Source organism: Prunus avium, chromosome 3 (assembly GCF_965620075.1).
Source record: "Prunus avium chromosome 3, drPruAviu1.hap1.1, whole genome shotgun sequence".
Taxonomy (NCBI): domain Eukaryota; kingdom Viridiplantae; phylum Streptophyta; class Magnoliopsida; order Rosales; family Rosaceae; genus Prunus; species Prunus avium.
This window is the reverse complement of record NC_142286.1, coordinates 1347296-1368344: the sequence shown is the minus strand read 5'-3', so window position 1 is coordinate 1368344 and position 21049 is coordinate 1347296. Positions and strand designations below refer to the sequence as shown.

At 36.6% G+C, this 21049-nt stretch overlaps 2 protein-coding genes and 1 pseudogene across 4 annotated transcripts; 2 read left to right on the top strand and 1 right to left on the bottom strand.

The window, feature by feature from the left end:
• The first annotated feature begins 645 nt into the window (after positions 1-645).
• Positions 646-3123, top strand: LOC110752365 (small ribosomal subunit protein eS7z-like). Of its 2 annotated transcripts, none has more exons than XM_021952998.2 (6): positions 646-803; positions 1377-1465; positions 1558-1628; positions 1705-1828; positions 2151-2333; positions 2673-3123. In XM_021952998.2, the coding sequence occupies exons 2-6, from the start codon at positions 1391-1393 to the stop codon at positions 2790-2792; spliced, it is 573 nt and encodes a 190-aa protein (XP_021808690.1). In that variant the 5' UTR covers positions 646-803; positions 1377-1390; the 3' UTR covers positions 2793-3123. The 2 variants fall into 2 exon arrangements, with proteins under 2 accessions (XP_021808690.1, XP_021808692.1); XM_021953000.2 differs by having other exon boundaries at positions 716-803; positions 1381-1465.
• A 162-nt stretch (positions 3124-3285) lies between these two features.
• On the bottom strand, positions 3286-20739 carry LOC110752364 (disease resistance protein At4g27190-like; annotated as a pseudogene). Its single transcript, XR_015834440.1, has 9 exons — positions 20468-20739; positions 10179-10665; positions 9769-9863; positions 7091-9671; positions 5998-6423; positions 5016-5262; positions 4003-4824; positions 3845-3935; positions 3286-3752 (listed from the first exon to the last, which is right to left on the bottom strand). The product of XR_015834440.1 is annotated as a disease resistance protein At4g27190-like (transcript).
• Positions 11714-13995, top strand: LOC148295418 (uncharacterized). Its single transcript, XM_088250149.1, has 2 exons — positions 11714-13473; positions 13557-13995. The coding sequence occupies exons 1-2, from the start codon at positions 11714-11716 to the stop codon at positions 13993-13995; spliced, it is 2199 nt and encodes a 732-aa protein (XP_088106275.1).
• Positions 20740-21049: the final 310 nt, after the last annotated feature.

Sequence of the window (21049 nt, the reverse complement as noted above, 5' to 3'; positions counted from 1 at the left end):
ATAATGGATTCCTTGTTCGGTACATGTCGTTTGAATGAATCAAGCCTATTTATAGCTCATTGAAATTTATTTGGTATTTTTTTTAATGGTGGAGATTTGGATGCAAAAGTTGTGGTGTTGGGGGCTGCGGTATGAGTAAAAGACAGAGCTTTATTTTGTTACCTCTTTAAAGTACTAATTTCATCGAAAGTTCAGATGAAATTTAATGATATGGAACAAATTTTTTTGTGGACTAGATTGATTAATTTGCAAGTTTGCGAATTGAAAAGAGAACTTCTTGTTACATGTGCTTCTAGTTGTTGGATTGGGGATTTAGTTATTATTTTGGTTGTGCGTGATTCTCTTTAGATCAATTCAATATATTCATATTCAGTACATAATTACTTTATACTTTTGTTTGTTTATCAATAATATACATCGTTTATTTTCAAAAAAAAAAAAGAAAAAAAAAGAAAAAAAAAGAGAGCTTCTAACAAATTCACGGAGCATTCATGAGATATAAGTTATAAAGTGAATTTTTATTGGGTAATTTATCACTTGTATTAAAAAAAGAATTTTGTTTAATGTTGACAATTTGATGTTTATTCTAACCCCAAAATATATATGTTTTTTACCATGACACTCCAAAAAAAATATCAGTTGATCGCAGCCGTTCAGTTGTGCAAATAGACCACCCAGTCGTCCTTTCCATCCATCCGAACCATTTTTATTTTAATCGCTAGGGATTCTCTTCTCTGCCGAAACCAAACTAGGGTTTACAGCCACTCTGAGCAAATCTCTCTCGGCCTCTTGATCTCCTCGAGGTAAATCCAGTAACCAATCCGTTTTATTTTATCACCTTCAAATTATTTCCCTGTTTCCAGAGAAAGTGCAGGAATTATTTTATTTTATTTCTTCCTCTGCACCGAAGGAAATACTAAAGTTTGAATTCTTTAGCAATCGTACGGGATGATATATTGTTAGAAACTATGATTGGAAAATGTATGTTGGTTGGTTTTTGTGAAATTTAATTTAGAAGAAATTTTAGGTTGGAGCCTTTTGGCGTTGTCTCTGTAAATTGTGTTGATTGCTTTGTTTTCTTTCCGGGAAAATGTGATAAACCAACTGGCGTTGTCTTTGTTTGTGATTGAGATTTTGAAGGAGCTAAGCCCTTTGCTATTGCTTATACTGATACTGATACTGAAGCAATAAGCTAACCAGGGCTCATATTTTGTTATTCTGCTGACTTTGGAATTGATTTTAAACTTGATTCAGTTGGGTATGGGTTTTGAAAATGATTACTTTGTTTACTCAAGAGTGGTTGGTTAACCTACATTGTATTCTCGATTTTCATGTCTTTAAAAAAGTTGTAATTATGTTTCATTCCTATTGTTTAGTCAGATTTGTCAAGATGTATACGTCAAGGAAGAAGATTCACAAGGACAAGGATGCTGAACCCACTGAATTTGAAGAGTCAGTTGGACAGGTAAGATATGCAGCTTTTTATTGCGCTTTCTATTGATGAAATTGTTGCTATAATGTTTAGATATAATCATGAGTTGTTTGTTGTCTGTGCAGGCAATCTTTGATTTGGAAACAAACTCGGACCTGAAAAGTGAACTGAAGGATCTATATATAAATTCAGCTGTGTAAGAACTGTTTACTGAATGACTATTTATTGTAAACTGTTGCCGATTGTATGATTAATATTCCTCCTTTCTCCAGTCAAGTTGATGTGGCTGGGAACCGGAAGGCGGTTGTTATCCACATACCATATAGACTTAGGAAGGCTTATCGCAAGATCCATGTTCGGATTGTGAGGGAGCTAGAGAAGAAATTCAGTGGAAAGGTGATTATTTAAGTTCTTTGGTTCTCTGCCATTTATGAAATCTAGATTTAACCCAGACTAGGTGTTCTTCGTGATGTTTTTCTGTACTTGTTTCTAGGCACTACATTTTGTGCCTTACAATCAAGGATATTTTATTTTTATCTTTTAGTTCCTAGTTTTGATCTTCCTAGCTGACTTTTCTTATAGTCAACCCATTTTATTTTTTCTTCTCTTATTTCATTTTTGCTATAATTAAAGTGAGTGGATCTCTGATTCAGACATGTATTTATTTGCAAATAGTGGTTTTCTTTGGTGGTGTTTATTTTTGTTTGTCATGTGGTAGGATGTAGTTCTGATCGCCACACGGAGGATAGTGAGGCCTCCAAAGAAAGGGTCTGCTGCCCAACGGCCCCGCACTCGTACTCTAACTGCTGTGCATGAGGCAATGTTGGAGGATGTTGTTTTGCCTGCTGAGATTGTTGGGAAACGAACTAGATATCGACTTGATGGGTCCAAGATAATGAAGGTGAGCTGTCGAAGGAAAAAAAATATTGTTTGATATATAGACACACACACACACAAACACTTGGAAATGGAAAAAAAAGGGTTGATTAATGTTTGAAAGATGAAGGCTAAGAACCTTATACCAAACAGAAGATTTTGTTACGAAGATGTCCAAAGCCTGCCAATGGAATAGATGAATTGAGAACCTAGTACATTTAGGTGGGATGGATATTATAATTGATTTATTATGGATTTTGTTTGTTAAGTACCATAATTTTGTTTGTAAAGTACATGCATGGGTTGTCAGGGGCAGGATTTTGTTTGTTAAGTACCATAATTATCTATCTTCAATGCTGGGCAGGTTTTCTTGGATCCCAAGGAACGAAACAACACGGAGTACAAGCTGGAGAGCTTTTCTGCAGTTTACAGGAAGCTTTCAGGAAAAGATGTTGTGTTTGAGTACCCAATAACTGATGCATAGAAATATTGTGCAATGGCGCCTTCCAAATACCTGTCCCTTTTCTTTATATTTTCTAAGATTTTCTGCTCATTAGGCAGTCAACTCAAAATTTTGATGTTGAGGGCGTGGTGTGGGGTGCCTTTGGAAGTATTTTGGTCTCTTCAATATTAGCACATTTAAGTTGGGTGATATCAGTTAATATAGCATTTTTTGTTTTCTCTTAGACGTGCTTCTTTTCATTATGGTCATTGACAAGTTTGCTTTTAGTCTGGTGATTTTGTTTTGTTTATTTTAGTCTATTGACAATTTTTATCAATAAATATGCACTGGAAACTAAAGAAGTTTCTATGAACTAGTTATGGTTCTTTGTAATACAACCTCAGTATGTTTGATTCAGCATATTATGCCATGGCTTTTCTTAACTTCTCTAACATGCAAAAGTTTTGGTTACAATCTCTCAAGAAAATGTCGTTGAGATAAACTTCATGAGTTTGAGGGTTCAACAAAAGAGACATGTAAAAAAGCAGAGTACTGGAAGAAATACCAAGATTTATGAATTTAATTACAATTTATTGAATTGCACAAATCACAGAGTAAGCATTTCCCAAGCACTTGGTGCAACTGAACACAGCAGGAAAAAAACATTCAACAAAAGAGTTCACAGATGAAGCCTCCATTTGCAACCAGCACAATAGCAGAGCTGAGAGACAAACAAATCTCTAAAGCCAAAAGTAGAGACTAGAGAGGTCCCAAAACCAGCAGAGCTCCGATATAAAACACACTTCTATCACAAAGCAGTTATAGACATGGCATTGGAAACACAAGCATAACACAACAGGAACTGGAATGCCTCTAAATGCCAACACAAATCACACAACCATTTCCAAATTCTTGGGCTTGTGCCTTGAGGCGGCAGCTTGCAAGCTTGTATCGAACAATTAACATTAATCAGATCGGCAATGGCGGAAAGGGCAGGAACAGCTGGGTGAGGGTGGAACAGAGAGAATTGTCAGAACAAGTAAAAATGTATTTATTGAATGGTACCCACTACATACTTATTGAATGGTACTTACAGTGAAACTAATTAGGAATTGATGTAGTTCAAACTATGGAATATGGAGTCTTCCAGCACTAATTTGTATGGGCAATCAGCTGCTTTCCCCCCTGGAAATATATAGCATTACAACCAAACATACAACCAAACGTTTTATTAATATGAATGACAACTTACCGTTTCATTGGCATCATCTTCTTCTTCTTCCACTTCCTCTGTTATTTGTTGTCTTTCTGGTCTTGAACCACTTTGGATCAGTGACCCGTCAGGGGAAATCTTCAACTCAATCCGGCAACCGGAGACATCTAAAGAGTTTAAGGATGGGACTCTGACAGTGCAATTTCCTGATGAGCAAAAGCCTCGCAGACTTGGTAGATCATAAAGTTCCAAATGTTGCAAGGAACTGAAAGCAATCTCGTAATAATTTCCAGAATCTTCTTCATCTCCGTTGATTGCTACTATTTCTGTGATGCTTTCACAAGACCAAACTTGCAAGGTTTTGAGTTGGTGTAAACATTTAGCTACCGAGTAAGTTACTAAGTATTTCAGTCCCATACAGCCACCCACGTCTAAAGTCGTTAGATTGTGAAAGGATATTGTGGATGAAGTTAGATTCTTTAATCTGCCACAATCGTACACATTAAGAACTTCCAAGTTTGGAAAAATTAATTCGGAGTTATCATTCCCCAGATGCATCAGCTCCTCCATTTTTGTGAGAGACAAATTCTTTATGTGTGGGAGGGTCGTCCCAACTGCATCTATTTCCCCGCTACTAGTTCCTTCATACACAAATATTTCTTTCCAAGGAACACCACGAACATCGAGCTTTTCAAGATTATGTAATTTTTGGAGGAAATGAAATGACTGGGGGTGTGCACAAGAAAATTGAATCGCTTTTAGATTGATAAACAACTCTGCTGGGAGTGGATCATGCGCTTCGTACCAAATCTCCGTGTTCAAGTACAACGTTAACGTTTCCAAGCTGGGGAATGGATTACCCTGAAATAATATCAACGTCTGGATGTCATTGTCAACCCACTTGGCCAGTTGCATAACTAAATACTATATTCAGTGGCGTTAATATACAAAATGAAAAATATAAAAAAGCAACTCTATTTGTTAATAAATAAATATAGAACAAATCCGGATGTTATATAGAAATGCCGGGCAAATGAAACCGCAAAACGTACCTCCCCATTCAAGAAAAGTTTCGTAGTTGATGTGTCATATGTTAGTTCAAATACCGCTTGTAGTGACTTGCATTCTTGTATTTTTAAGCATTCAATCTTCCCATCATACTTGGCGCAAAGATATTAATTAGAGTGTTGCATCTCAAAACTTCAACTTTCTTGAGCTTGCAAAAGGAGCTTGCAAAGATATAGTCCTCAATACAGGTAGGCGACGGATGATCAAGCTCTCCAAGCTAGGAAATCCTACCTGTATATATATTCATCTCATAAACCTTTTGTCGCTAACGGCGGACGCATTAATTGGAATTAAATGCATAAAGAAAGGGAAAGATATTATAGATTGCAAAACATGTTATTTGTATGCTCTTGATTGTATCCACTTGTTGATACTATCTCTTTCATGATTTGACAACTATCTATCTCAAGATGTGTGAGTTGGACAATACTTCTAGCTATAGAAAATGAAAATAAGAATCTTAAATCTTCACATTGATCCAAGATCAAGCGTATTAAGTTGGTAATAAGATCCTGTGTATAGTTCACAATTTATGTTTAATTACGGAAATGACAATTTACATGCTAATTAGTTGTATAAATTCCAAAATGAGTAGACAAAAAAAAAGGTCTAATATGACAATTAACTGAAAAAGAAAAGTTGGCCTCAAAGTTTATTAATCTATTAATTTAAAATATAAGATATTCTAGTTGAAGTGCTATAGATAACACATTTTTATTGAAGATCATATTTCATTATAAACAGACTTTCGAGAATGGATCATGCTTTCGTCATGATTCATGAATATTGTACACTAAATAAAAGCTAACACCTTTTCTTTCTCAATAAAAAAACTAATAAATTAATATACCGTTTAAATGAATGGTAATTTGGATATAATTTCAATCCTAGTAAGAAACAATATGCATGAAAGAATAGCGAGAAATAAACGCTGAAAGAAAAACGAGAAATAAAGTCATTACTTACCTTGTCGTCAAAAAGAAAGTATTGTGCATCAGTCCCAATATTCTCCGTGGAGTCCCTGATCTCTTCAATTGCTTTGTTGATTGTGATATTTGTACTCATGGGATCAAAGATGAATGTCTCCAATTTAGAACAATCCTCTAGACGCAATATCTCCAAGGAATGAAAATTAATAGAACGACGTGCTGAGCAGAATCTGGTGAGGTTCGGAAGGTTTTCAAGAATTAGATTTCGTAGCTGACTAAACATGTTATGATCTGTATCTTCCTCACTGGATTCGTTTGTTGATGCTATCTCTTCCATGATTTGACACTTAGATATCGTAAGATTTTTGAGTTGTACAAGACTTCTGGCCATGGAAGATGAAAACAAGAATCTCAAACCACCACATTCATACACATCCAACCTTGTTAAGTTGGGCATCAGAACCTGCTCACCAGAATTCATGTTTAGTAAATAACTTAATAACATTTTTAGTAGTTGAATCTTATACAAAATAAAAATATGGCAAAATTGTAGTAATGGTCCATGGACTAAGACCAAACTTTACTCCCTGGACTAAGATCAAATTTTACTTTTCATCCCTCATATTGTTAAATTGTTACGGTGGTACTTTAATTGTCCCTCCACTTTCAAAAATCGTCCTTTCCGTTATCTTAGTCAACTTTTTCATGCATGTTTAATTACGAAAATGCCAATTTACATGCTCATCAGTGGTATAGATTCCAAAATGAAAAAAAAAAAAAAAATCTCTCTCAATAAAAAAACTAATAAATTAATATACCATTTAAATGCACATTTTTATTGAAGATCATATTTCATTATAAATAAACTTTAGAGAATGGATCATGCTTTCGTCATAATATGAATCATTGAATATTGTACACTAATTAAATGCTAATACCTTTTCTTTCTCAATTAAAAAACTAATAAATTAATATACCGTTTAAATGAATTGTAACTTGGATATAATTAAATCCTTGTACAACATAATCCCTGCAGAAAGAATGACCACAGTGAAATATATACAAAAGCAACTAATTTGTTAAGAAATAAATATAGAACAAATCCGCGCAAATGAAACCGCAAAACGTACCTCCCCATTCATGAAAAGTATCGTGGGTCCACCAATTTCATTCTCCAAAATGATTTCTTCGGCCTCTGTACTTTCGACTGACGTGCTGCCTTTGGAGGACAAACCAATAAGGTTTGGCAGTTTCCGCAAAGTCAAAGATCGTAACTTTTGAAAAGGCTGAGCTATGAGTTGGCCACAACATACAGTTTCCAAATTAACAAGGTTGTCAAGAGATAGTGACTCCAAGTTGGGGAAGGCATGACTCGAGTTAATGACAGCTGTAACTTCATCATTGTTTTGGACATGGAGATTCTTCAATTGTTTACCACCGTCACTTGCTAATATATAGGAAATAATATTTGCAGCCTCCATCCCATCCAAGTCCAAATGTTCACATCTCTTTAGCAGCAATTTTATACCTCGGCCGAATTGATTGTTCGTAGTGAGCTTGAGGTTTAACATGTTAGGGGAGGTTCCGTAAAAAAAGGAATATCTAGGCCAACAATCACCAATAAGTATGGTGTATATTTCTAACCTTGTATCCGAGAACATGTTTGCTGGAAGAAGCTTGGCATCTGGAATATGTAGATGTAATGCAGTTAGTTGACGCAATTTTTTCAGTTCTGACACGCTCGCATTACTTCTTCCATCATTTAAACCTCCTTCCCATTCCTTAAAGCTTCCCATTCTCAAGTCTTCTAGACTTGTCAAGCTTGATATAACGCCAGGTGAGATCCGTACAAGTTCAGAGCAATAACTCAAATCCAACAATTGTAGACGAGTCAATTGCCCTATTTCTTTGGGCAACTCCTTAACCTGGGATTGTATAAGGCTAAGAATTTTCAAGTTTGTTAGCTGTCCAACTAGAGCTATGTCCCCCAACACGCACCCATCTAAACACAAAGTTTGAAGATTTGTTAGGGATTGGAGAGATGGAGGCAGTGATGGGAAATGAAGTCTTGTTAAATCTAACACTTTGAGTTCCTTCATCTTTTCAAAAAAGTTGCAAGGGATTTCAAGCGAGTTGTCACTACTCCCCAAATAAAAAAAATTCAGTTCTGGGCATTCCCAAGGTACATCGGGAAGCTTGGGGATAGTACATCTTCGGAGAGAGATTAGAGAGCAGTCTTTACTTGGACTTTCATCCAACTCTGTATAAGCTCTTGATAAGACATGTTGATCTCTATATGCAATTCGGACAGCAACATCTCGTACAACATCATGCATTCTAAGAATCTTTAAGTTTTTTAACCAATGAATGCAATGCATTCCGTGCCTCTTCCACTGTGCGATCATCTTTAAACAAACCCAAACCTATAGTATATTTCAACAAGTCAGAGAGAGAAAAAGCATAGTTACTTTGTGCCATTATTCCACAGAGCAAGAACAACCACTTAAACTCCTTGCTATGCAATCGATTGTAACTCCACTCTATTATCAAGAATCCTTTTTCTGTCAATCCTTTTTCCTCAAAATTTTTGAAGTGCGTCAAGGTATGTTTCCATTCTTCTAAAGAACCCTCTCTTAAACCGCTTGCAACTGCAACAACTAAAATAGGCAAACCTCCGCATTTTTTGGCCAATTCTTTTGCTACTTCCTCTATACGGTCATCTTTAATAACAGCACCTGCCCTCTTCTCAAACAAACTCAAACTTTCTTGTTCAAATAAAAGGTCAAGCGGAAAATTCTTTTGTGTACCCATCTCATAAAATAAAACTTCCTTATCTCTAGATGTCAACAATAAATTACAAGTCCGGCCAACGACAAGTCCCACAGCCTCCAAATCAATTCTTCTCAAAACATCATCTAAAATTAGAAGAGTCTTCTTGTCTTTTATCCTGCTCCATAAACAATTTGCCATACTTTCCTTCACTTCCATACCTAACTTTACAGCAATTTCTTTTTGAATTTCCATGTCCTTTTTTTCTTTTACATTAAGTATTATAACCACATCATCAAATGACTTCTCTTCTTTAACTTGCCTGAAAACTTCTTTGGCGAGTGTTGTCTTTCCAACACCCCCCAATCCGTACACCCCAATCATGTTGGTATCAGGATTTTTCAGTTCCTCCATGATTTGCTTCAGCTTTGAAGTCCTTGATTCAAAGGCCATGAATTCTTGAGAGGGTATGGCACATATATCTTCTACTGGAGCTTCGTAAGAAACACTGGGAAACTCTTTTTTGTCATGGTGGAGTTTAATCTCTTTTGCCAATTTTGCTGATTTCCTGCTAAACTGATGATATGAAACCAGATTAGGACATACACCACGGAAACACTTTGTCTCTGCTTGGCCTTCATCTCCCAATAATTTATTTGCCTCTTGACTCATCTCAGCCGCTTCTGCCAGCCACTTCTGGACATCATTATGGACTATTTTACCTTTTCTTTCTTCTTCATTAACGGTTTGCATGATCCTGTCTTTGGCAGCATCTAAGTTCTCCAATTGGCTCCTCAGATTTTCGAAGTTTCTTTTATAGTGAATTAGATAACCCACTTGCCGCCCAACTGGTTCAACTGTGTACTCGATTATTTTAGAAATAATTCCAGTGAGGATGTCCATGGTTCTTTTTGTTTTGCCTTTGGAATGAGACCCTTGTATCTGTTGAATAAACGAACCCAAAAACAAGAAAATGAAAAAGAGTAAAAGAAAAAATATTAAACCAATTAAAATTAAAGAAGGAAACTAAAGGGCATACCTTAGCTTGTGAGACTAAGCTTAAATAGAAGAACACAGCGTATCAGCATGCAACACTTCTTTTTCGTTTCTTCAGTAAGCTTCTTCTGGAAACAACTGTAAAGTGAAAGTGTAATGAACATAAGTGAAACAAAATGCATGACTCTCAAATCTCGAAACGAAAAGAATAGTTGGGCCACAGTTTTCCTTTAATTTTTTGTTTTAGTAGTGTTTTAATTTTTGTAACTTTTTTAAATTTCTTTAATCGAAGGGTCAAATTTCTAAAGGAAAAAAATTAGTTGTATTTAATTCTGAAATATTTATTAATTAGGTTCAAATAAAGCTACCCATAACAAAATTAAGAACATAAAATTGCAGAGGAAATATATGAAGAAGGAAAAAAAAAACAAATAAGGAAATAAAAAGACGCACCTTATACCTTTCTCTCTGTTGGTTACGAATGAGGTCAGTTCCCTTCAAATTGCTATGGTTATGGAACCCCGGAGCACAATCGGTTTGGTGAATGAGACAAAGCTGAACTGCCACAACTTTTTTTTTTTTTTTCCCTTTGAAAGTAAAAGCAAAACGAAGGTGAAAATAACAGAACGAAATCAGGGTGTGAAACCAAAACCAGAAAATCTGCTTCTTTTTTTCTTTTTTTATAAAATGAATAAGGTTTTTTGGGAACAATGGCAAAGGAAAAGCGAAACGAATTGGAAAGAAATGACACAATGAAATCAAGGGACAAACGAAAACCAGGAAATCTGAAGGCAGTACTCTGTTTTTTGGTTTTTTGATTGGATTTTTAATTTGGAAGTAAAGCAAAAGAAATCTAAGCAGAAGCTGATTGCTGCAATGAAGAAACTGAAGGTGCGCAGGAGACTCTTAATCAGAAAAAGCAGTTGCTGCAATGAAGAAACTGAATCAGTGAGGGGTGGCAATCATGAACACAAAGAAACAAAGCGACTAACTGTCTTTCAGTACTATTGTTGTTTGGCTCTCGCACTCAATTATTGTTTTTCAATTAAACCCAAAACTGTGTTATAATTAAATGTAATTGCACTTCAATCTTGTTTGCTTCAGCTAACAAGAGTGGTAAAATGTGATTAATTTTGTTAACGTCAAGTTCACAACGTGGCATAAATTGGATGATGTCATATGTGTCGTCATCCATAAAAGAAGGCATGATGTCATGGTCACGTGAAGAAAAAAGAGAGCTAAATGTGGAACCAATAATTCAATTCTTATTATGATGCTATAGGGAATCCAATGAAAAACTTCAACTTATCGTAACCCAAAAAAGAAAAAAAAAAAATCAACTTATACAAAATAAAATGTATAAATAAAATGGTGTTATTTAATGAGTACTGAACCAACTTTATCTGACCACATTTAGGCATAAATTCTTATTTAATCATCATCACATCGGAATTACAGGTTGGTAGTTCTCTTTTGCCTTTGCTGATAGTTATGAGATGTCAACTACCACGTATTATTTAATTTCAACTATCATCACATGGGAATTTAATTCTGACCACATTTAGTTGGATTTACTTCTGAAATAATTAAGTTCAAATAAAGCTACACATAAAAAAAATAAAAACATAAAATAGCAGAGCACAAAGAAGGAAATAAATAGACGAAAATTAATACCTTTCTCTCTTTTGGTTACGAATGATATCAGTTCCCTTCAAAATGCTTATAGAACCCTGCAGCACAATCGGCCTAATGATGAGACAAAGCTGAACTGCTACTAGTATTTTTTTTCTTTTTTCTTTTTTCCTTTGAAAGTAAAAGCAAAATATTAAATATCCAAAATTTGTACGCGCCTCACGCGCGAGCGATTTTTCTTGGCTTTTCAGATCTCGTCCGTTCCGATCGACTCTTGCTGGAAACTGCCAGTGTGGTGGTTTCCAGGCAGTTTCTCTTTCATTTCTGGTTAATTCTCCTCTGATTTTCTTCTATTCATGGCAGAAGGCTCACCTGGAGTTTTCTTGAATCACCATCGTTTGCCTAAGCGAAGTCGAGCATCAGAGAATGCTGAACTTGAGTGCGATGTGGCTGATTCTGATTCACCTATGATGCAGGACCAGACGCCGATTGTTGACTCTGAGCAGGTATCTCGTTTTCACCTTGGTTCTGATAGTTTTCGTGATAAGCTTATGAATAAGGTGAATTTGACTAAGAATGTGGGTATAGATGTTAATTGTTTGGATGATGCTTATGAGGATCTCAATGATGAGGAGGATGTGATTATTTCTCGGGGTGATCGAGGCCCTAGTATTCAATTCTCTGATAAGGCAATGGATAGGTTATGTCGACCTTGGAAGAATGCTCTGATTATTAAGCTCTTGGGCAGGTCTCATACTTATAATTATTTACATGATCGATTACACCAGAAATGGAGTTTGAGAGGGGAGTGGAAATTGATAGATTTGGTGAATGACTATTTTGTGGTAAAATTTGAGCTTGAGGAGGACTTAAATTTTGTTCTCACTGGTGGTCCTTGGATAATAGCTGGTCAATATTTAGTCATGCAAAAATGGAGGCCTGGCTTTTGTCCAGCTACTGCACATATCACTCGAATGGCTGTTTGGCTTCGTGTCTCTGTTATTCAACTTGAGTGTTTCGATGTTTGGTCGCTGAAACGAGTTGGGAATTTATTGGGGAAATTGTTAAAGATTGATTCTCTCACCACTGCTCAAAATAGGGGCAAGTTTGCTCGATTGTGTGTGGAATTGGATCTCACTAAGCCTTTAGATGCTTTTGTCCAAATAAACCAGAACTGGTATAACATAGAGTATGAGGGGCTGCCTGATATATGCTATCTATGTGGGAGGTATGGCCATAAACGAGAGAAGTGTGAATTGAATGTTAAAGATGCTGAAACCGTTAATGGTGAGACTCCTACTGCTATGGGTGTTGATGTTGTGGGGGGTAGTTCGGTGGGAATTAACACGGCTCACTATGAGTCTGACCAGAGCTTGAGAGGTCCATGGATGAATGTTCCCCCTAGGCGCAGGCCTCAATCTAATTTTAAGGGAGTGGGAGGCAAGGATTCTGGGGTTAAAAATAAGGGCTCAAGGTTTGATGCTCTTAGGCAAATTAGTGAGAATTTTGGAAGGAATGAGGGGAATAGTAGTGAGTTTTTTGATCAGACTGGTAACAGACCAATGCAATCTTTCGTTACTGATTTGAATATGGGAAATAAGGTTTGGACAAAATCTAAGGGTAAAAAGTCTGTTGCTAGGCAGGCTTTGGAGGATATTTCGAACAAGAGCTTGCCTGTGAAGAACCGTGTGAATGATAATTGTCAGAATACTGGTGTGGCAATTAGAAATACCCCTGGAAATCGCCAGGCTGCTAGTGTGGCAAGTAAAAGTACCATTGGCACTTCTGATTCTATAGGAAGGGTGGGATTTCAAGGCAAGAAGAGTGTTGTTACTGGTTCTCTACCTGAGCAATTTGCGAGTTGGGACAGTGGACAACTAATTCAAAAGGAAAAAGGGTTGTATATCTTTGGGCATCAGCCACCCAATATAGGGGAGTTCGCTACTAGTAGGGATGACAACTCTGGTTTTGACAGTGATGATGAAGTGCTAATCCCTTCTGACAGTGAGGGTTTGGCTCCCACAGAGAAGATGGACCTTTCAGAAGGACATATTAGTTCACATGGTGGACAATTGGCAAGTAATGCCTTCACTCCTAGTGAAGGTATGGCTTTTGAGTCTTAATAAAAGGGTTTTAGCCCTTAAGGTTACTTTATTCTTTAATTGGTGTTTTTATGGATATTTGTTGCTGGAATGTTAGAGGAGCAGCAAGCTCCAAATTTAAGTCTAATGTGCTTGATTTGATTCGCACTCATCGGTTGGATATGCTTTTTATCTGTGAGCCTCGTATAAGTGGAGCAAAAGCTATTTCTGTAGTTAAGTCTCTTGGCTTTCCTTGCTTTGAAGTTGTTGATGCTGTGGGTTTCTCTGGTGGTTTGTGGCTTTTATGGGATGATTCCAGAGTTCATGTAGAAGTTGTTGGTACTTCTGATCAAACAATTTCTGCTTGTGTGGCTCGCAATGGTCAAGACCCTTGGCTTTTTACTGGTGTTTATGCTAGTCCTAATGCTGTCAAGCGAGTGAAATTGTGGGACTATCTCTCCTTTGTTGCTGCCAGTCATAATATGCCTTGGTTGATAGCTGGGGATTTTAATGAGTTGCTTGCTGTTGATGAGAAGTTTGGTGGAGCTCTAGAGTGAAAATCTAAAGGTTTTAGAAACTGGATTGATGGCAATGAGATGATTGATTTGGGTTATTCTGGACCTAAATTTACATGGAATAATAAGAGAGTCTATGCAAGGTTAGATCGAGCTATTTGTAATATGCAATGGAGAAGGTTATTTCCTGAGGCTAATGTTCAGCATTTGCCTAGGACTACTTCTGATCACAATCCAATCAAGATTACGTTACACTCTCGTTTTATTGTTTCTCCGCACTTAAGGCCTTTTAGGTTTGAAGCAATGTGGATGCAACATGAGAAATTCAATGAGTTTATTTCTGATGTTTGGGGACAAGCTGTTGGCTCGGCCTTGGATAAAACTTATCAGTTGGTTCAGCCTCTAAAAGATTGGAATGTTAATGTTTTTGGACATATTAAGAAGCGGAAGGCCTATTTGTTGGCTCGTCTTAATGGTATTCAAAAAGCTTTGTGCAGGGGTTCAAATGTTTTTTTGAGTAACTTGGAAATTTCTTTGATTGAGTATAATGGTGTGTTGGAGCAAGAGGCTATGTTCTGGAAACAAAAATCCAGATTACAGTGGCTTCAGGAAGGTGATCGAAACACCAAATTCTTTCATCTTACTACTATTATTAGGCGGCGCAAGAATAAAATAGAGAGATTAAAGAATAATGAGGGTGCCTGGGTTGAGGAAGCTCGAGGAATTAAAGGTTTGGCTATGGCTTATTTTGAGCAGTTGTTTTCTCAAGAGATTGTAGAGCAAAGAGACCTGACTTTACCTAAGTTGTTCCCTGGTATTGATTCTGCTGATTTGGAGTTGCTTGAGAAAAAAGTTGATATGGCTGAGATTAAACGAAGCTTGTTTGGGATTGGAGGTTTGAAAGCTCCTGGTGTAGATGGGTTTCCAGCTTGTTTCTATCAAGCTCATTGGAATAAATGTGCTGATGATATTTTTGCAATGGTGTCTCAAGCTTTTAAGAAGTGCAACATCCCTGACAAGCTGAATTACACTTTAATAACTTTGGTGCCTAAAGTGCAAAGTCCCCAGTCTATGGCCCAGTTTAGGCCTATAAGCTTATGCTCTACTCTGTACAAGGTTATTTCTAAAATCCTTGTGGCTTGTTTAAGGCCCATCCTTCCTGATCTTATCAGTCCCAACCAAGTTAGTTTTGTCCCTGGACGACATATTACAGATAATATCCTTATTGCTCAGGAGTTAATGCATAAATTTAAGTTGTCTAAAGGGAAAAAGGGTTTTGTTGCTTGGAAAATAGACCTCTCTAAGGCCTATGACAGGTTGAATTGGCGTTTTGTTGAGTATGTCCTTCTTGAATTGAGGCTGCCTGCTCCTTTTGTTAAGTTGATAATGAATTGTGTTCAGTCTGTGAGATATCAGATTAATGTGAATGGGGAACTGACTACTCCTTTTAGTCCAACGAATGGTATTAGACAGGGAGATCCGCTATCTCCCTATCTCTTTGTTCTCTGTATTGAAAAACTCTCTCATGTTATCTGTGATGATGTTAGTAAAAAGAAGTGGCGGCCTGTGAAATCTTCTCAGTCTGGCCCTGCGATCTCCCATCTTTTTTTTGCTGATGATCTTGTGTTGTTTGCGGAGGCTAGTGCTAATCAAGCTAAAATTATGAAGAGTTGTCTGGATTTGTTTTGCTCTGCGTCTGGACAAGTAGTCAATTTTGATAAGTCTGCTGTCTTCTGCTCTCCTAACACTTGTAATAAGGTTGCTAAGGAGATAAGTTTGATTTGTGGCTCTCCTCTTACTAATAACCTTGGCAAGTATCTGGGAATGCCTCTTCTGCATTCTAGAGTCGGAAAGCACACTTATAGTTCTTTAGTTGATAAGGTGCACAATCGCTTGGCATCTTGGAAGAGTAAGCTTCTTTCTTTAGCTGGCAGAGCTACTTTAATTCAAGCAGTTACAACTTCTATCCCTGTTTATGCCATGCAAACTACTAAACTGCCTATTAGTGTTTGTAATGATTTGGATCGGCTTAATCGTAATTTCTTCTGGGGCAGCAGTGAGAAGAAATATAAGATCCATCTTTGTCAATGGGATTTGGCTTGTAGGCCTAAAGGTAAAGGAGGTTTGGGGTTTAAAATGACTGCTAGTATGAACCAGGCTCTTCTTGCTAAGATTGGGTGGAGATTGCATTCTAAAGATAATGGTTTATGGGCAAAAATTTATGAGGCTAAGTATCTTAAAGGGACTTCTATTTTAGATAATTCTCTTGGAGCAAGGCAGGTTTGCTCCACTACCTGGAGGAGTATTATACATGGTACTCAGTTACTTATGCAAGGAATGTGTTGGAGAATAGGTCGGGGAGATGTTGTAAAATTCTGGGAGGATAATTGGGTTACTGATGTCCCTTTAATGCAGCAGGCTGGAGTTCTCACCATTCATGATAGCAAATGTTCTGTTTCAAGTTTTTCTAAAAATGGTTGGTGGGATATTGATAAGTTGCGAGTTGTTCTTTGTGAAGACCTTGTTCAACAGGTCATTAGTGTCCCTATGGGGTTTTTGGGCTCTTTACCTGATACTCAGATTTGGAAGGTTAGTGCTAATGGCAACTTTTCTGTTAAATCTGCTTATAGTTTATTCTTTCAAGGTTGTTCTTTTCCTGACTCTTGTTGGAAATCCTTGTGGAGTTTAAATGTTCCTCCTAAGCTACAATACTTTATGTGGCTGGCTTCTCAAGGCAAAATTTTATCTAATGATCAGCGGGTTCGAAGGCAGTTAACTTCTGACCCTTCATGTGGCCTTTGTTCTTGGCCTACTGAAACTGTTCTTCACATTCTTCGTGATTGTGAGCGAGCTTGATCTACGTGGAATGCTATCCTCCCTGCCTATGCTCATAATTTTTTCCTTTTAGATGCTCAGCCTTGGATGAAGGTCAATGTGCTTTCTACGGAGAAATGGAATGGTGATGTTCCTTGGAGTACTGTTTTTGTGTTTACTTGCTGGCATTTATGGTGTTGGAGAAATAAGTATATTTTCCAGAATGAGGATACAGTCCTCTCTAGTCCTAGACAAGTTATTTGGGGGGCAGCCCAAGAGTGGATTAAGTCAGCTTCTAATCGCACTAAAGGGGTAAATAAAGTTCAAATTCATGTTGCCTGGGAGCCTCCTAGGCTTGGACAGTTCAAACTGAATGTGGATGGCTCAAGGAGAAGTGTTACTGGTTGCATTGGTGCTGGGGGAGTCATTCGTGACTCTTCTGGTGACTGGGTAAGTGGTTTTGCTGTTAATCTAGGAAAAGGTCAAGTTCTTGAGGCTGAGATATGGGGTCTTTTCTTTGGTTTGAAGTTAGCAATTGAGGAAGGCATCAATTGTCTCATCATTGAAATGGACTCAGCTACTGCAATCAATCTCTGTCAGAATTCTTCTATGCTTACTGTGCATCCTTTAGCTACTCTGGTTAGGAGCTGTTGTGACCTTATGCAGCAGGTTCCCAGTTGTGCTCTTCAGCATGTTTTTCGTGAGAAGAATGGTGTTGCTGACCAATTGGCTAATTGGAGTTATCAAGTGGATCTTGGGCTGTGCGTGTTTGAGCATGCCCCTAGTTGGTTAAGTGCTTATCTTGTTGATGATTTGCTTGGAATTGTTCATTCTAGATTGGTCTGTTTAGACCTGTGTGTGTAGTCTGTTTCCTGGGGCTTTGCCCCCCTTCTTAATAAATAAAAAAAAAAAAAAATCAAGGGTGTCAAACGAAAACCAGAAATTCTACTTCTTTTTTTTTTTTTTTCTTTTTAAAAAATATATAATGAATACGGTTCTTTTGGGAACAATGGCAAAGGAAAAGCGAAACAAATTGGAAAAAAATGGCACAATGAAATCAAGGGACAAACAAAAACCAAGAAATCTGAAGGGGATATATATAAATATTTTTTATTTATTTGTTTAAAATTTATTTTTTTGGTTTTTTGATTGGATTTTTAATTTGGAATTAAAGCAAAAGAAATCTAAGCAGAAGCTGGTTGCTGCAAATGAAGAAACTGAGGGTGCGCTGGAGTCTCTTAATCAGAAAAAGCAGTTGCTGCAATGAAGAAACGAAAGTGCAGAGACACAGTGAGGGGTGGCAAGGGACACGTGTCAAATGTTGAGAAGAGTGGTGAGAGTACACTTTTGGTTAAAGTGGTGAGCAAAAATGCACCCATTATTTAATTTCAACAATCATCACATGGGAATTTCATTCTGACCCGACGTTGAGCTGGGTCTTTTAGTCTCGAAGTTTTGTTTTCCTTTTAATTTTGGTCATGGAATATTTGCAAAATCAATTAGGTAATTATTGTTAGATTTTTCAATATCCGTCAAAATCGTGTTGTACGCAAACGTCACGTTGTATTTGGTCACTTTGTGATGGCAACTTTGTCATTGTATAAATGAAACATAAATTAATTGATTAAAAGAAAGAAACTAGAAAATAAGAAATGTCAAAAAAGCAAAAGAAAAATATCCCTATAGCTCTTTCTAATTTACCAAGTGGGCTAAAAGGAGTAGTTAGTGCCAGTTTGGCATTGCTTATTTGGGATAATAAGTGATTTTTAAAAATTTTGAGAAGCCCAGTCCGTTTGGTAAACTATGAGAAAATCACTTATTGTTAAAAATTGCTGTGAGAGAAAGCTATAAGGGAAAGCAGCTAATGAGGTGCTTTCATTTTCTGATTATGCTGGAATCAGTTTCGAAGAGGCGCTAAGTTAAATGATTATGCCAGAATCATTTTCTGATTACGCGGAAATTAGTACCAACAACACTCTTAACAAAAAGTTTACCAAATGCCAAACTGCTTTCTCTCACAGCTGATTTCTCTCACAGCAAGTTTGACAGCGATTATTTTCACAGCACAGCAATGCCAAACTAGCAGTGTCATATTAATTTAGCTTATTCTTAAAAAAAATTGTGAAGACAAGACACCCCTCTAATTTGAAATCCCGGTTCCACCAATGCATATGGCAGGTGAATGTTAAGCCTGGTGTATTAAGTCTCACAATTAATACGAACTTGCACTCCAAATTATTCTCATATGTCTTCCAAACATTTGCTTGGAGGAGTGGAAGTTCAAATTCCATTATTACTTGCACAATTTTATTTCTTTTTTCCAAAGAAAGAGAGATAAATTTAACTCTAGTTTTATAACTATGATTTTTTTAAGGTTAAGTTTAACTAACATTATATGAGCTGTTGTTTTACATCATTATAGACCAAGACTTGGATATGTGGAATTGAAAATTCAAAAGTCATACGAAACAAAAATATTATCTAGAAAGCTTCTACCAATTGAGACTTGCGAATCAACCACCTATAATCTAATTCTAAGCACCATCCCATACGTTACGTATTTGATAACTGACAGCTGATGCTGATAATTATGTGTCCCTATTAATTTTCGATGTAATACAGTAAGCTAGAAAAGTATAAAGGCTTGCTGCTACTTAGCTATATAGTGAGCAAATAAAAGTTACCAACAGAATATGGTTGAGTCTTTGGTGAAAAATCTAGTGGCGGAGGAAACTTGTAGGCTTCGTTTGGTATGCATGACTATCATAGGCCATGGGATATATTTAGGGATTGTCATGAATTCGCTTGGGTTAGTCTAAGCTAGATAAAATTTGTCTTGTGTTTGGTGTATTCACTTGGCTTGGTCTAAGCATTATATCACACTGTGTTATCAATCAACTCATGTTATATTACGTGTATTTGTTTATTAATATTTAGTTGTAGGTTTATGAAATATCAACTTGTAGGGCTCTCCTATGGGGCCATTGACACATGGTTTCTTCTGTGTTTCTTTTGATTGGCTTTTATAATTTGAGAAGTGAAAGAAAGTAAACTTAAGGCAAAAGAGGTTGCTGCAATGAAGAAATTGAAAGTGCGCAGGAGAATTTTGATCAAAGAGGGTGGATGGCAATAATAATCTTATAGCAGGTAGTTTTAGCGAATAGTCCCTAAAAAAGTCTTATTGAACTTTTACTGATCAAAACATCCCATAGTTTCCAAAACACCTCAAAATAAAGAATTGTTTTGGGGGGGCTTCGGTGGCTATGACAATAAATTTTTGGATAGTTTGAAGCAACTACCATAACATGCAAAACTTTTGGTTACAATCTCTCATGAAAATTTACTTCATCAGTTTGAAGAAATATCAAGATTTATGAATTTGATTACAATTTATTGAATTGCACAAATCACAAAGTAAGCATTTCCCAATCACTAGGTGCACGTAAAGCAGGAAAAAACAAAATTAACAAAAGAGTTCGCAGAGCTGAGAGACATTAAAAATAAAAAGGCCCATTTCCTTTTAATTTTTTAGTTTTCTTTATTTCTTTAATCGAACGAACAAATTTGTAATTTACTAAACGAAAAAAATTAGTTGGATTTACTTTTGAAATAAAATAAAGCTACCCGCAACAAAAATAAGAACATAATTAAAATAGCAGAGGAAAATAAGAATAACAAAGGAGGACATAAAAAGACGCACCTTATACCTCTCTCTTTTCTTTTGGTTATTATGAATGAGATCAGTTCCCTTCAAACGAGACAAAGCTGAACTGCCACTAAATTTTTGGAAAGTAAAGAAATATATCTAAGCAAAAGCTGGTTGCTGCAATGAAGAAACTGAAGGTTGCTGCAATGAAGAAACTGAAGGTTGCTGCAAGAAACTGAAAGTGGGCCACTCTCTACAGGGAGGGGCGGTGCTTTTGCAATGACATCCAAAAGAACAAATGGAAGAATTTTACCAATTGAGACCGAATGTGAAGCAACATCCTCTTATTATTTCATTTTAAGCATCGTTCCATGCGTACTGTCAGATGTCAGATATTTTTTTAACCAAACACCTTTTATTCAATTTTAGGCATCATCTTAAGGTATTTAAAAGTTCACAGATGATGCGCGGATCGGAAAATTAAAGAATTGAGTGAATCATAAACCAAAGGAGGTTCATGGCCAAGGGTAAAGATGTCCTCGTTTGGCTTTTCTTGAACGAATCTCATGATCCTCTACCACACTTTCCTCGGTTTCTCCCTCTTGTTGTTCTAAGTCGTTGATTAATTTGTATGAC

What these genes read in the sequence shown, in the direction of transcription:
- LOC110752365 (XM_021952998.2), top strand. Translation starts at nt 1,391, where the DNA reads ATGTATACGTCAAGGAAGAAGATTCACAAGGACAAGGATGCTGAACCC. An exon ending in AGAAGAAATTCAGTGGAAAG is followed by an intron (nt 1,829 to 2,150) that starts GTGATTATTTAA and finishes GTCATGTGGTAG; the next exon opens with GATGTAGTTCTGATCGCCAC. An exon ending in ATGGGTCCAAGATAATGAAG is followed by an intron (nt 2,334 to 2,672) that starts GTGAGCTGTCGA and finishes AATGCTGGGCAG; the next exon opens with GTTTTCTTGGATCCCAAGGA.
- LOC148295418 (XM_088250149.1), top strand. Translation starts at nt 11,714, where the DNA reads ATGGCAGAAGGCTCACCTGGAGTTTTCTTGAATCACCATCGTTTGCCT. An exon ending in AGTGAAGGTATGGCTTTTGA is followed by an intron (nt 13,474 to 13,556) that starts GTCTTAATAAAA and finishes CTGGAATGTTAG; the next exon opens with AGGAGCAGCAAGCTCCAAAT.